Source organism: Dendronephthya gigantea, unplaced genomic scaffold (genome assembly GCF_004324835.1).
Source record: "Dendronephthya gigantea isolate DGI-Jeju-01 unplaced genomic scaffold, DenGig_1.0 000043F, whole genome shotgun sequence".
NCBI lineage: Eukaryota > Metazoa > Cnidaria > Anthozoa > Malacalcyonacea > Nephtheidae > Dendronephthya > Dendronephthya gigantea.
In genome coordinates this window covers 1,559,525-1,573,907 of record NW_021163053.1, presented here as the reverse complement: position 1 = coordinate 1,573,907, position 14,383 = coordinate 1,559,525, and the positions used below count along the sequence as shown (strand labels likewise).

Sequence of the window (14,383 nt, the reverse complement as noted above, 5' to 3'; positions counted from 1 at the left end):
GCCCGGTGAATGCGGTTACATCACACTATCCTAGGTACTTATATACAAAAGATAGTATGATGTAACCTCATTGACTGGGCTGCCTATGGTTTAAATTGTTTTCTCACTTTGCTTTCTCACCATGAGAGGCAATCTATAAGATGGCAATATGGAGCTGGTTATTGGTAGTTAATGCAAGATAATTAAACTCAAACAACAATACAGTTTGTAAATTTTAATGTCTTCACAAAACAGTTTCATATTTAACTGGAAGCAGGTGCTGGTGCAGCAATACGACTTTTCTTCGACTTGGCTTGAACACCTTCTCTAAAACCATTCTTAAATCTTCGTTGCACAATTTTCAGATGTTTCATTCTGCCTGTGCCAGTTGTTCGGCGACGCTGGGCTTTCACACTCCAGTTATCTAGATGAGATGGTTGCTTACTAAGTATAGATCCCCAAGTTGTAAGGATTTAAAAATAAGCTATAATGGAGTAATAAGAAATATATTTCTTACATTTTCTCATCCTTTGTTTTGGATAAGCACACTGTGAACACCTCTTCTTTTGAATGTGGAAAGATGACCTTCCACATCGCACACATAGTGTGTGACTTTTGTTGTGACGTTTACCAAAACTTGAGGTACCTTTTGTCTAAAACACATTTTATGTTCAAATAATTAAATTACTAGTGAATATTACAAGTTGTGAAATAAGTTTGTAAATAGTCAGTACTAAACAATATATGCTGTAGTAAACACCCCTTACACAACCAGGTTCCAATAGCAGATAATTTACACAACTGCTTGCATGCACCCTATTGACCAACAATACAAAGTAATAGCTCATAATGGTATGATTGGTTTTAGTTAAATTCTGTATCTCGGCTAGGGTGAACAAAATTTTATCGTCAGACCGAAATTTAGCAATATAGAGAAGGGCAAATTAGCAATATATAGAGCAGGGCAAAATACCCTAGCTCAGATGGATGATTTAATGTACGGGGTGTAGTGCACCTTGGTGGTAAAAACGGGGCGTACTAGATTAGTTACGTAGCTGATAGTACTTCAACTGAAAAGGATTGGAAATGACTGAACTTTATGGCAGAGCCTATGCAACATTTCATCATTTTTAAAGTATTCAATTGAAAATAGTCGTGTTAATATTCCTTCAAAATTAGTCCAATAAAACGAAATTCCAACGTGAAATAAAGTCCTTACTGGATGAAAAAGGCTTTAAAAATATCATTCGCTTTCAAACAGTTTTGTTTTAGCAAAGGATCAGCGAAAAATTGATAAGATTGTTATGGTTTTCGAGAGAAAACTCACCATGATCGCAAAAGCCTCACAAAAAGAACGAAAACAAACTGAATCTGGGATATCATGGTCAGCAGTGTTACCACAAAATCCAAGATGGCGCGTAATTGTGAAAAGAAGTTGATCGGTTTGAATCGAATGTACATCAAAAAGCAACAAGAAGGTTTAAAATAATTTTGTTTGAAATGCTCTCTAATACATTTATTGGTATCATGCTATTCATTTCCATTTTCTTCTCATTAATTTTCTTCTAAATATTGTTGTAGACGAAAAAATAAAAAATCCTTCTCGACCTCCACTTGTGAGTTTTATAATTTTAATAAAATAATGTTTAAATAAATGGTCCATGTTTACTGCTAATAGAGTAAAAAAGTAGTAAGAAAATACCATAAGCTATTAAGATGTGAAGTACTACAAAATCTTGGTTTTTTAGTGTTCCTTACATTCTGTGCAAGAGATCAAGAATTGGATTCCAGGAATTAAAAGGGAATTAGATTATTGTCTTGAAGTAAGTGTATTTTGAACTAAAAACTATGCATGGAACTATCTCCTTAATACACATTCTTTCCAATGGAAAAAGGTTTCCTATCATTGTTCTTTCCTACTCTTCTACTTTTCTACTTTCCTATTTGGTTGCCAAGCTTGTGGTAATTTATTTGTTTAATTGTCAGTAGCAATTATCTGGTGCTCGGCAACACCAGTACCCTGAAAGGAAAGTTAAAGAATTTGAAGAAAAAGTTAAAATTCTTGAGAAAGATTACAAGAGGTTTGTGTGGAAATTTTTTAGATGTACTTCAACAAGATTAAATGTCATTACAAACATCCAACTTCCAATTCTTTTTTCTCAATACAGGTTTGTGCAAAAAATATTTGAGCTTGATCCTCAAACATCAGGAATACCATGGCAACCACGGGGATACACAAGCAAACGAAAGTCCTCAGCCTCAGCATCTGACCAGATACCAAAAAAGAAAATATGCACACCATTGATGGATAAGGAGAAAAAGTAAAAGGTGATTAATTTTAATAATTTCCACATTTTAATCAAACCAATTTTTTCTCAAAGTTATTTAGCCTAAAGGTAATACCACTTTCTTCCAGCCAACATTTTATGATTTATGTTTTTATTAATTTATAAAATCACAGGTATAGGTGTTCAATTTGTTATAGATAGCATATTCAAGAAAATTCACACTGAATTACCTATAAAGTTAAGACTCATTTTTTACAACTGCTTCTGTAGGTTATTATTGCTTTTGAAAATCAATACTTTGTTCATTATTAAATGGCAAGACATTGAACTTTTTAAGGAAATTTCTGGACACCAGCCTCTCCCATTGAAAGACAAAGAGTCTGCCTGTATTGTCTCCAACAGTGAGACAAGGTGGTTTTAAAACCATGATCCTCACAAGGATCAGATCCCTAAATGGTCCAGCTTGGGCACAGACAAAGGATCGCAGTTTTGACTCTGCTGCCGATTCACCGATTGTAAACCAGACTTAAATAATTTCTTAATTGTAAATACGTTGAATAGGTTATGAACCTATAAAACATAAAGCTTTTTTCCTTTGGGAGTTAAAATGCCTGATGTTCTACATATAATAGTTAAATAATAGTTAATGTAAACAAGGGACTTGCGAAACGCGCTTTCGCCTTGCAAACGGTAGACAATGTAACCTGTTGCAATTTTTCATAAATCGTTACACAATTCATACATTTACACATGCAGGAGAGGGTATTTTCGTTGTCGATATAAAATTGATCTAAAGTAGTAAATTTAAATTAAATTATTCTAACCAAGGAGAATCCATCCCCGAACAGAGTTTCTCCCTGTGACCAAAGTGTAAGCAAATTTTCATTAACTAATGTCTGGTTTACATCTTCGTAAGTGTCGTAACCATTATACCAAACACGTAGTGCAGCTATTCGTAGGCTTTGGAGCCTAAACGTTTGTCTTTGCGGAATGATTGTGACCATATTTTCATACTGTGCTGCCCCAGGAAAGACCGGGAATGGTCATGTAAGACAACGGCAATAAACGACTGCATCTCGTGCAGTCTGGGGTTGTTTGTTATATGCGTATGCTTGACTCGTGAACATGTCAAGGTGGCTGACGTGTAAAATATTTCTATTTGTGATTTTGTGTGGCATGTGCAGTTAACAATGACCGATTTGAATAAAAAAAAATACAAATTTACAACCAGACTATTCCTCATCGACATCGGTAAAAATGACTCGACAATTAACGATTAAATAAAAACCAGGTTTATGTAATGCAATGCATATGTCGAGACTGGAAGAGCTAGTTCTAGCTGAGAGCTTGTTTTAAAAGTTGCCGTCGTAGAAAGTTTGTCACGAAAAAAATTATAATACTTGTCTGTATAAAGTGGCTTTTGGGCAAGGGTGGTCAGGCCTAGAGTTTTCATCAACCTCTTCTTCAGGCTCAGAGTTTTCATTACCCTCGTTACCCTCTTTTTTGTATTACTTTCCGTATTTTGGATCATCAAATTCCCGACGCGTTAATTATTTAGTGATATTCTTAGATATGAATAGAAAATGAAAAGTTAATTTAAACGACGGCCAACGGTTGTTTTCATAATCCCCAATAAGTAATCCAGACACTTGCAAAGTCAAAGATCTTTCGTGCAACTGGACTGGAATAATTCACAAATTTTTATTGCTAATTAGCTAATTTATGGATATGCATATTGTCGGTGTTAATTTGTTATTTGTCCAGTGAGCCAGTGACTCCAGTCTCGCTTAGGTGCTCACACTATAAACATCTACATATATTCTCGAAAGATAAAACGTTTAGCAGACGAAACATCGAATCGTATTATATTGGGTTTGTATAACAATTTGAGGTGTGTCTTCAAGACTTCAACCGCAGTCAGTCAGGTACGGTATATTTTACATAAATGAAAGATTTTTCCAATTATATAATTATATTGTATATGGTCAACTGTAGTAATAGTGCAAATATGGTCTACAGAAGTCTACAATTCGACTTAACGGCAACTCGCAATTTAGTTGTGTCAGTTGATCATGAAGCATGCTCATAGACCGGTACAAGTTATAGCAACATCTTGATTACGACTAAACCTACGCTAGATCTGGCTATTATTTCAATATCGCCTTGTCATAGATACAGAATATTATTGAAGCCTCCAAATCGCCATTTTTCCTGTTAGAGTGAGTAACAAAGCTGAGAATTCTTTAAGAAAACAAGCCCTTATATTCCCCTCTTCGGCCTATATCCTTGGCTTTATTATATACGTTGAAGTTGTCATTATTATAAATACTGTAGGACGTTCTCGCATACGGATTATGCGGATGTGGTTTTGGAATTAGGCATATACTGTCATAGGTTTTCATATACCAAGGCTTTCAAAATTAATGAGCTAGGAATTGGAAATGAAGGCTTTATCGTGCACAAATCAAGAGCTGTAACGTATAATGAGATGTTAGAAATTTTAAACAATACACCGTGACCGAGTCTCTTCAATAACAAAATCACAGACGAGGTGCAACAAATCTTCATTATGCCGTTACAGGTACAGGCTAAATCCTGCGGGACAACATGTTGATCAAAAGTCCAAAGTCGGTGTTTTACTTATGGTGTTTCGTGGCCTTACATGCTGTGTTTGCTGGTAAGAATATGCACAGGAAATTATATTAGTATTATCATCCCTGCGCGTGCTTTGAAGTTTGTAGGATATATTTCACAGCTGACGAGATGAAAACCACTAAACAAAAGACATTTTCATCAGGTTGAATTACCTGAGCAACTGTTCAACTCAGCCGGAAATCCTGTGACGAGAAACAATCCCCAGAGAATAACCCTCTAAATTACGTTAAACTGAAAGAGACCGTTTCTTTAGAAAACAACCCTAACCCCTAAAGCCTGCATGGTTATTTCCATGGGTTTCCATTTAATCGTATTTGTCGTAAACATGTCAAGGTGGTTGATGTGATGGAATACTTCTATTTGTGTGCAGTCAACAATGACGATTTGAATACATAATTTCTCATCGGTGAAAATGACTTGTTCACTGCAGTCTGCAGTCATATTTATCGGTATCTTCTTCTCCTCTGCCTTCCTTAATTTCCCGTGCTGTCCCCTCACTCCCCTGTCTTCAAAATGAATGTATATATTAATCTTGCGCGAGAGAACTGAAAAAAAGAAAAAACTACTCTGACCAAATATATTTTTTTCATCTGTGTGAGTTGAATTTCTTGCACGACAGCGCAGTCAGCGCTATAATATCCAACAATGCTACCAGGATCGTAAATTATTTTGTCTCTTGTTCAACAATTTTTAGAATGCCAATCAAACAGCGCAAATCTCCCTTTTGATACAGATTCCGACGTTGAAAACCTAGCCAAAGGAGATATTCATTACAATCGCCTGGTTTGGGACCCGACTGGTCATACAATCACCGTGTTCAATATATCTGGCACTTCACCTTTACACATCGTTTTAATTCGCAAGAATGTTGGAAATTGTGAAATGTTTTTCCTACGATTGAAAGGTGTTACAAAACCTCTCTCGTTTATGACATGTGTCGCAGAGTTGTCAGACACGAGTTTAGAAACGAAATGCGAATGGGTCAATCATACTAGAACACTAGAGATGAACGAAGGTAATATCTACGGTATGCCTAACGACTGTGGACCTTGGTATCTGACAATTTATCTGCCAAATACCTTCAACACAACAGCACTTTCCGTGGAAGTGTCTAGTCCATACGATCCTCTCGTATTCAGGTGGTTTCGAGTGATAACAAATCTTGCTCTCCTGCCTGCCGTTATCCTTGCTTTAAAACGACGTTTTTATGCCCAAGCAATTATTTACGTTTTAACCACTGCATTATCATTGGTAAGTATCGGTAATTCTCGTAGTACCGTTTCGTTGTGGGCAATTCCCTCACAAAGAAATAGTTTAAATTTACGACTTATGAACTAACACTTTTTTACCTCTTCAAACAGATGTATCACTTGTGTGAAGCGGAGCTGCATTGTTTTAAACAATATTCACGCCTTCACTTCAGCGACTATTATGTCTCTGATTTCTCAATAATAGCAACAATCTGGACAATGACACGAATGAAGCCACCGATGATTCATCTTGTATTTCTGACGATTGCAATCTTGCTACAGTTTGCCGTCACGGAAACGTTTAACTCAAACTACCACTTCTACATAAATCTTATTTTGTCAGGACCAGCTTTGCTATATGTTTGTTTTCAATATGTAAGTAGCTACAGTTTATGCAGTAGTTAATGCAAATTTCCCCCCTCCCCTCCCCGGTGCCATGCGGGGTTTTTCACGCCCACAGTGGATCGCCACGTGAGGGATGCTTCCCACTGCTCCGTTTTTTGCATGTACGTACACGCACGTAAAAGTTTAAAATCACTTAAATGATACTTATAAAATCTACGATTGAGGGTTGGATCGACGCATATAGGGTTGGATTCTGCATGTTGAAGATTTGGTGTTTTTTCTGCAACGCAATTAATTATATAACAATTTACGGAAGGTTTTAAACGTATACGTGCTACCTTATTAGGTCTGCCGACGATCATATACATATCTTTGAACGCCGATTTGAGTACGCGAGCACCTGGCCCAACTCATACCTCCATTTATTTCAAGCCATAAGCACTATTATTAGCTCTGATATATATCATGATTAACAGATTTCCCGAACAGTGAAATACGGAAGAATCTATCCTAGTCCAAAAAGGTACAGTATTAGAACAAAGTTTATATCGTATCCATTTTAAGACGAATAGGGTGGTGTATGGGGTAGCAAAGCTAACTTATTTGTTTAAAAATGGTCAGGAATTGAAACCCGGAAAAAGTCAATGCATGAGCCATGCATAAAAATGAAAGAATATTTTAAAATCCGATTCATTTAGCTTGGATACCAGATTTGGCCTATACCAAAACCAAATTTTGTTACCGTGAAAATTACGTATACAAAATGGCATTCATTGTCACCATATTACATGCATATATAATTTACTTTTTCGACATTTTACTTTTTTCGGTGCAGTTCTCATAACCCAAAATTCATTTCGGCAATGTAGTGTATTGAATTGATTACCACTATTATATCTATACTTTATGGCGTTAATATTTCTAACGTAAACAGCGATTGAGAATAACTTTAAAGTATTGTATCATACCTATTATTAGCCGTCACAAATCGTTTCTTAATTTTCTCTTACATTCTATCTATATCTAGGTGGATATTCAACCTGCTTCCTGGTTATTCACTGGCTATGACTGGAGCTATAATCAATTTGGTAATTTCGGAACCAGAAAACTATTACTATGTTCACTGTATCTGGCATGTTACCATCATGCTCTCAGTTGCTTTCTTGTTACCTGTGCCTATTGAAGAAGACCAAGATGAACGTTGGTGGATGGATAAATTGGGCGAAGACAGTTATTCACCGCTAAAATGAAGGGGTTATCGATATATGGTAGTTCGAGTCAGCAGCTGCTGGGTATAGCAGAATTCAAGTGTACTGTAGCTCACAGTAATTAGCGAGATCTAAACTCAAGGTTTAGATCTATTGAGCATCTCAATGATCTCATTGCAAAATAGCTTAGGCATCTGATTGGTACTGTTCTTCCAATGCTAATGGTACAGGAAGTTATATTCTTGATGTATTCTTTTTGGTATTTTATGTTTTGTATTATTGATCTTGTGAAGCAAAAGAGGGAACTGTGGGATAATTCTGGCGTGCGGAAAGAAAACCTCATGTTACGTCCGATTACTTACATGAAAAGAATTGAGAAGTGTATACTAAAAATACGAAAGTTAAATACAAAACCTTTGATACAAAACGGAAAGTAGAAAAAGAGAAAAGTTTAGGATTAGACGATTGGTTTTGATTGGCTTTTGATTGTTTTTGGTTGTTTTTAGCGCTGACGCCGTGTCGCGACTGGGCCACACTGGTCTGGGCCGAGAGTGTTTATGATAAATCTTACGTCATTGATTTTGGCTGATTTTGCAAAATCCACGTTGGCATTTTTGACGCTTGACACAAAACATGGTCAACAATTTAACTGAAACTGTGTTGTCACGTCCGGTGTAAACAAAACACCGCATATAAATACTTCTAAATAATTGTAGCTCATCATGAAGCTACAGGTTCAAGATATCTTGATCCACGATGACTGTTATTGCGAACAAGGGGCAAACTAATTCTGATAAATATGGGAAGGCAACGTCAGTCAACCTAGAATGTGTGTTTTCCAATAGTTTGGAAAGTTTTGTAAAGTTTTACAGAAGTAATATTTCTTTGCAAGAACGACGGCAACTTACGATTGCTGCATCGAAAGGAAGGCTAGACTATAAAACGTCGACTGTGATACGCGAGCAAGAAGAGGAGATGTTAAATATTTTGGAATTACCAGTAAGTTATGTAATTGAGACACAACAGTAGAGATTATTTAATAATAAATATGTTAACCAGTCATTTACCTTCGAAAGTTCGCGTTATTTGGATTCTTTGATGACCACTGTACAGTGTACACCGCTTTCGCTGCTTTGCCTGACATTTATTTAAAGCTAACTCAAACCATCATGATTGATCCAGGTTAGTTTATAAATTATAAGTCCTGCTTCCATGATGTGTTTGGCAAACTAATCCAGATCTAGCCTATTTTTATCCGGAAAAGTCACCTGGGTTTAAAATTATCCTTACTTGCATAATAGAGCCAGGTTAAATCCTGGTTAGCTTCTTGCATAGCAGAATATGGTTTTATAATTCTGAATTGTTGAAAAATAATTTGCTGCAATTTAATATTGATTTGTCATATGTGTTATTTTATAGTCATCGTTGCAACTTTTGCTGTTATCCTATCTTGATGTACACAGCTTATGTCAAGTTTCCCAAACATGTAAATTGCTAAATAATGTGGCCAGTGATCATTTATTATGGGAGAAGATTTTAAAACGAGATTTAAGGACATGGACACTACTTAATTATCAGTCATATCCTCAAATATTTCTTGATGCTGGTGCAGATCTGGAAACTAAACAAATGTAGGTGATAGAATAAAAGTTTGTATATGCCACTATATATATAATATATATAGTTTGAAAATAAGAGTGTTGCATTATTTTCGTACAAAAATATCAATAGAAATTTATAGGTTATATAATTATCTACTGGCAAAAATGAAATAGTCTGTAAACTATATTATTTGCTGATGATTTTGGATTTTTCTTTGTTAGATATGCTAGATGTTACTCTGGCAATGAAAAAACGAAAAACTACAAACCTGCTGATGAATCATTCTTGACAAAACTTTTAAAATTTGCACCATTTTATCAAAAGACTCCTCCTAGAGTGCAAATGTTTGGGCCAGGTTTAGAAGCAAGTACAAGTGGATTAGTGCACAAGTTATTATGGAATGAGATTTCTCCATTTTGTGTCCAGGACATGTTTTCTGGATTGGAGGATGGTATGTTGGCAATTAATATGACTTTTGATGATTAATGTGTTTGGCATTTATTATTTTATGGATTACCTAGCAGAATAAGCCGTATAGGATGGGGCCACAATGTCAGCCCAAATTTCTAACTGTGCCAAAACTGAGGAAAGGTGTGGGGAGGACGTGGTCCAACTCCACATCTGCCGATTTGCCTGAAATTTTAAAATTCATAAAAGTATGATTTTATGTGTTCAAATGTTTTGTTTTCATGAAAGAATGCATTCTACCTAACTCTGTTTAACTTCCATTAGTTTTAATTCCATATATTCATTATTCAATACATAACTTTAGGATCTCTATTCTTTTTCCTATTTGTTAGGAGTTGGCAGTGGATTGTCCTTGAAGTATAATGAATCTGAAATTGTAAATTTAATAATCACATATTCTTCCACAAAGTAAGTTAATTTGCTCATTTTAGCTGGAAGTACATTACATGCATACCTTAATTAATTGATATAAATCAGCCCATTACTATCATATAGAGTACTTGTCTTTAATTAAATCAAAAATGACTTTTTTTGCTTGAACACTGCAATTTATGATTGATCTCTATTTGCTGGAAAAACATTCATAATATGTGGTTGTAATTATTCCTTTGAATTTTAAAAATCTACTTAGAAAAGAAAGAGAGGCAGCTGCCAAGGATGGTTCCCCGGTCAAAAATAAAATGTTACTGGATGAAGACGATAAATTATTAGTGCACGAAGTTAATCATTCTGTTCGCCAGTTATGCAAAACAATTGATGCGTTCATTTTTGTTGTTGATTCTTCAACCAGTAAAGAAAAAGGTAACAATTTGTTTTTTTAAATCAATAATATAATATGTCAGCTTTATTTCTTGTACTCGTATATAATTTAATTATTTTCATTTACATCTAATAATATTATTAAACTTATAATATTTGCTAGGTCATGTGTATATATATAGTTTATGTATAGGTGATTTGGTTAATCTATAGTTATTAGTATTTATTTATATATTTATTAGTATTCATATATAGTCATATATTTTTGTTTTATGTAGTATCTAAAAGTAAGGATTTACTTCTTTCAATGATGGATGAAAGATGGACAAGTAAAAAAGCACCATTATTAGTATTATCCTGTGCTAAAGATGCAGTGCTGGACAAATCAATGTTAACCTGTGTTGATGTTGTTGAAGGACTTGAACTTAGCAAGATGAACAGACATTGGCAGGTAAACATTTAGAAATTAATTGATAGGAACATATTTTTCATATGCAGTAGTAAATAGCCTTAGATATTGTTTTTGGTTATGATATGAATATTAACCAGGCTATTTATTTTTATTACATATCAATCTAATACTTATTTTGCAAAACTACTTCGGTTCATAGTGGTAATACACCCATGTATATTATAGGTTACCCAAGTTGTGGTTGAAACATTAGAAGGCATTCACACTGCAATTAACTGGCTACTTAAAGAATGTTCAAGTTATTGATACACATGCTGGAGTATAATGAAATTCAAGTGCCACGTTCATGACAATTTTTTGTGTACTATGGTCTTTAACCCTTTATAGAGCCTGGTTATAAAATATAACATTTCCGGTACGTGGTCATTACTGTAAATGCTTTGTCAGAAAGTAATATAATATATGAACCATGACTAGAAGCAAAATTCAAGCAATTTATTGCCATCTTCATCTGTAGTAAAATATCATGAACATGATCATGGGATATAGATAATTATGACAAAAAAATTTGATCTTGGCTAAAATATTATCAAACACTTTGTTATAAATAATGCAAGTATTTATATTAATGACATATACATACATGTATATAGAATTTTGCAATTGTATAAAAATTACAATGTTTTAATTTAAATTCAGAGTTTTGAAAAGGTTGCCTCTTCCTTATTCATCCCTGCCTGAACAGCTTTTATGATGTCTTCTGTCTGTAACATGCTCATGTTCCAGCTTGCCTAAACGGATCAGATAAGATTGATTGTCAATGAAGAACCTTGGTATTCAAATGATGATTTATTTGTAAGAGAGGCATTATAACTAAATTCTAATTGCAGTGATTTTATTAAACTTACTATATATTTCAAACTTTCATCAACAGGGTGATCTCTTGAGTAGTTCAAATTGTGTTTAGTTCCAGACACAGCAATTGGACTCATTTTTGCAATATGACTTGCTAAATCTAGGGCCCCTTCTATCAAACTTTCCTTATCTTGAAATATACGGCTAAAAAAATAGCAAATTACAACTGAAGTCGAAGTATTTGCATGACCTAGCATATATGGCAAATACACTGTGTACAATCTTCAATTAACAGACACAAATGTGGATAGTCCTATAGCTTCTGTATTATTCCTCTTCACATACCTCACCAGACCAAAGCTTTTTGCTTCTTCAGCCATAAACTTCCGGCATGTATAACACAACTCTCTGACCAGACTTTGTAGGGGGAAAATATTAACATTTTTTAATTTAGTTAATATTAACTATGATGTGATTCCTGAAGTGGGACCTTAATAGCCAAGGAAAATTAGAGACACCCCATATATAGGTACATTAAAAATATGGAAGCAGAAAATGTATACCATAATTTTTTTATAAAAATAAGGCAACAGTATAGACCTTTCATTTCCAACAATCTTGGGCAATCGCTGTAGTGTGCCAACATCAGCAGCTAGTCCAAGCTCAACTTCCTAAATAAAGGTAGAGCGGTAGAAAAAGTTCCGAACATAGGAAACACATACTAAATTGACAGTAGGATTGTTCACCTTCACTTGAAACCAGGCATCAGATGTACACCAGCGTATATCACATGCACAGACCATATCCACGCCCCCTCCAACACATGCTGAGTGAATAGCAGCAATTACTGGCTGAGGACATTTCTCTATCACTGAAAATGATTCTTGAAATTTCAATATTGAATTTCTCAAGTTGTAAGCTTTTCGGGAAACATCTTGACCATCTTGTGACATAAACAGTGAGGCAAAATCCATTAAATCTAATCCTGAAATGTGTAATATAAAACAATTTATAATCAATATTTTTAAAATAAAATCAATAAAATAATAGTGATGATGGCTTATAAATGTTTAAAAGAACAGTTCTCTCAGTCAAGTGAGTCAACATTACTTAAAAATTAATGCATGTCCATGCATGCATGCATGATGTGATATATCCATTTGATCTGCATGCTGTGCAAACTTTTATCATTATTCACTTCTTGCATTTCACTGGCCACCAATAAACACCAAAATGTACATATCAAAAGTTGAGTTAGACATTGGGGAGTGACACATTTTTAAAGAGCAATTATTATATAAATTACATTTTGTAACTTACAAAAAAGATAGCTAGGTGCATGAGTAACTGGTAGTCATTAATTTAGACATGCAGACATTTTTGTACCTGCAGTGAAAATTTTCCCAGCACCAGATAACACAACAGCTCTGCATTCATTATCCTTAGAAATCTTATTAAAACATATGATCATCTCACTGAAAATAGAGAGCTGTATGTAAGTAAAGTGATCTGGAAACTGAATTTATATATATTAAGTAATTTCAGATATTTATATTTTTTATGCCGTTGTCCACTTACAAAGGAACTACATATAAAGAGAGATGTTATATTATAACATATAAATGTAAAACATGCATGGTTGTTTATAGATATTAATGACTATATCACCCATATATGACTGTATGCGGTATATAACTGTATATAACTGTATGCTAGTTTAATAATATATTTTTAATATTTCGCCTTATTACACCCAATTCCAAAGAAATTCATTTTTGTTTGATTATACACCTCCAAAAAGCTTGATTCATTGCATTTCTCTTCTCAGGCCTGTTGATATTAACTTGATAAACATGGTCTCTTGGTTTTGTTACATCAAGGGTTTCAAATTTATACTCTTGTGTGCTGAACATCCTTGATATCTCAACAGTTCTCAGTTTTTTTGCACCTGTATAGAGCAAGTAACAATTACAATACATATAGTGTCACTTTCTTGCAGGTGAAAATTGTATTTATCTATACATGCACAACTCTGAGAGATAAGATATAGGTAAAATACATAAATATATAAGTAAAATACTCCACATTTTACAAGGTGTACGTTGAATACAGTAGCTAGCTCGGTAATAGTGGAAAAAGGTATTAGCAAATGCAAATAACTTCACTGAGGCCAACATATGATAGAAACAAATTGAATGAGTCATGAAATATCAAGCATCCAGTACCAAATATATTTTAGATATCTTACAAGTTCGGTTAAATCATAGGTTAAATAGTAAAAGTCACTATCCGGTGCGGTTGCACCCCTACCCCATTAGGATCCCTGGGAGTATACAGAGAATTTAAACCTCGCATACCCTCGCCGGCCTCGCGTGTGTACAAATTAATAAGTTTTCTTACCTTCAGCAACTAATCTCAGACTTTGACGAACCCCAGCAGCTTTCAAAAACATACTTTAGATTTTCATTTCAGCCATACAGCACACTAGCAAAGTTCAAAGTTTCGGGTTGAGCCGTTGAGCTATATAGCTCAGTGGGTTGAGTTAGGTTACAAGGTTATATC

The 14,383-nt window shown here is 34.5% G+C and overlaps 4 protein-coding genes across 4 annotated transcripts; 2 read left to right on the top strand and 2 right to left on the bottom strand.

Annotated features, from left to right (window-relative positions):
- Window positions 1-199: 199 nt before the first annotated feature.
- Window positions 200-1,339, bottom strand: LOC114527129 (probable 60S ribosomal protein L37-A). Its single transcript, XM_028548758.1, has 3 exons — window positions 1,307-1,339; window positions 497-632; window positions 200-403 (listed from the first exon to the last, which is right to left on the bottom strand). Exons 1-3 carry the CDS (start codon window positions 1,307-1,309, stop codon window positions 243-245), a joined length of 300 nt encoding a protein of 99 aa, XP_028404559.1. The 5' UTR covers window positions 1,310-1,339; the 3' UTR covers window positions 200-242.
- A 21-nt stretch (window positions 1,340-1,360) lies between these two features.
- On the top strand, window positions 1,361-2,516 carry LOC114527128. The gene is made up of 6 exons (XM_028548757.1): window positions 1,361-1,457; window positions 1,561-1,595; window positions 1,728-1,802; window positions 1,969-2,060; window positions 2,148-2,307; window positions 2,447-2,516. The coding sequence occupies exons 1-5, from the start codon at window positions 1,361-1,363 to the stop codon at window positions 2,302-2,304; spliced, it is 456 nt and encodes a 151-aa protein (XP_028404558.1). The 3' UTR covers window positions 2,305-2,307; window positions 2,447-2,516.
- Window positions 2,517-2,540: 24 nt separating this feature from the next.
- Window positions 2,541-11,591, top strand: LOC114527124 (F-box only protein 4-like). The gene is made up of 12 exons (XM_028548744.1): window positions 2,541-4,192; window positions 4,849-4,944; window positions 5,617-6,173; window positions 6,284-6,547; window positions 6,994-7,040; window positions 7,545-8,724; window positions 9,145-9,356; window positions 9,549-9,778; window positions 10,128-10,203; window positions 10,427-10,596; window positions 10,833-11,005; window positions 11,192-11,591. The coding sequence occupies exons 6-12, from the start codon at window positions 8,482-8,484 to the stop codon at window positions 11,270-11,272; spliced, it is 1,185 nt and encodes a 394-aa protein (XP_028404545.1). The 5' UTR covers window positions 2,541-4,192; window positions 4,849-4,944; window positions 5,617-6,173; window positions 6,284-6,547; window positions 6,994-7,040; window positions 7,545-8,481; the 3' UTR covers window positions 11,273-11,591.
- LOC114527126 (delta(3,5)-Delta(2,4)-dienoyl-CoA isomerase, mitochondrial-like) lies at window positions 11,592-14,359 on the bottom strand. The gene is made up of 8 exons (XM_028548756.1): window positions 14,222-14,359; window positions 13,613-13,769; window positions 13,208-13,296; window positions 12,568-12,806; window positions 12,422-12,492; window positions 12,167-12,238; window positions 11,875-12,025; window positions 11,592-11,757 (listed from the first exon to the last, which is right to left on the bottom strand). The coding sequence occupies exons 1-8, from the start codon at window positions 14,271-14,273 to the stop codon at window positions 11,662-11,664; spliced, it is 927 nt and encodes a 308-aa protein (XP_028404557.1). The 5' UTR covers window positions 14,274-14,359; the 3' UTR covers window positions 11,592-11,661.
- Window positions 14,360-14,383: the final 24 nt, after the last annotated feature.

Excerpts from the sequence above, each read along its gene's own strand:
- LOC114527129 (XM_028548758.1), bottom strand. Across the intron at positions 404-496 it reads AAAACAAAGGATGAGAAAAT|ATAACTGGAGTGTGAAAGCC; the intron begins GTAAGAAATATA and ends CATCTCATCTAG.
- LOC114527128 (XM_028548757.1), top strand. The coding sequence starts at position 1,361 with ATGGTCAGCAGTGTTACCACAAAATCCAAGATGGCGCGTAATTGTGAA. Across the intron at positions 1,596-1,727 it reads ATCCTTCTCGACCTCCACTT|TGTTCCTTACATTCTGTGCA; the intron begins GTGAGTTTTATA and ends TTGGTTTTTTAG. Across the intron at positions 2,061-2,147 it reads CTTGAGAAAGATTACAAGAG|GTTTGTGCAAAAAATATTTG; the intron begins GTTTGTGTGGAA and ends TTCTCAATACAG.
- LOC114527124 (XM_028548744.1), top strand. The coding sequence starts at position 8,482 with ATGACTGTTATTGCGAACAAGGGGCAAACTAATTCTGATAAATATGGG. Across the intron at positions 8,725-9,144 it reads TAAATATTTTGGAATTACCA|TCATCGTTGCAACTTTTGCT; the intron begins GTAAGTTATGTA and ends GTTATTTTATAG. Across the intron at positions 9,357-9,548 it reads GATCTGGAAACTAAACAAAT|ATATGCTAGATGTTACTCTG; the intron begins GTAGGTGATAGA and ends TTTCTTTGTTAG.
- LOC114527126 (XM_028548756.1), bottom strand. The coding sequence starts at position 14,273 with ATGTTTTTGAAAGCTGCTGGGGTTCGTCAAAGTCTGAGATTAGTTGCT. Across the intron at positions 12,026-12,166 it reads AAAAGCTTTGGTCTGGTGAG|CCGTATATTTCAAGATAAGG; the intron begins GTATGTGAAGAG and ends CTATTTTTTTAG. Across the intron at positions 11,758-11,874 it reads ATGAAAGTTTGAAATATATA|GCAAGCTGGAACATGAGCAT; the intron begins GTAAGTTTAATA and ends TGATCCGTTTAG.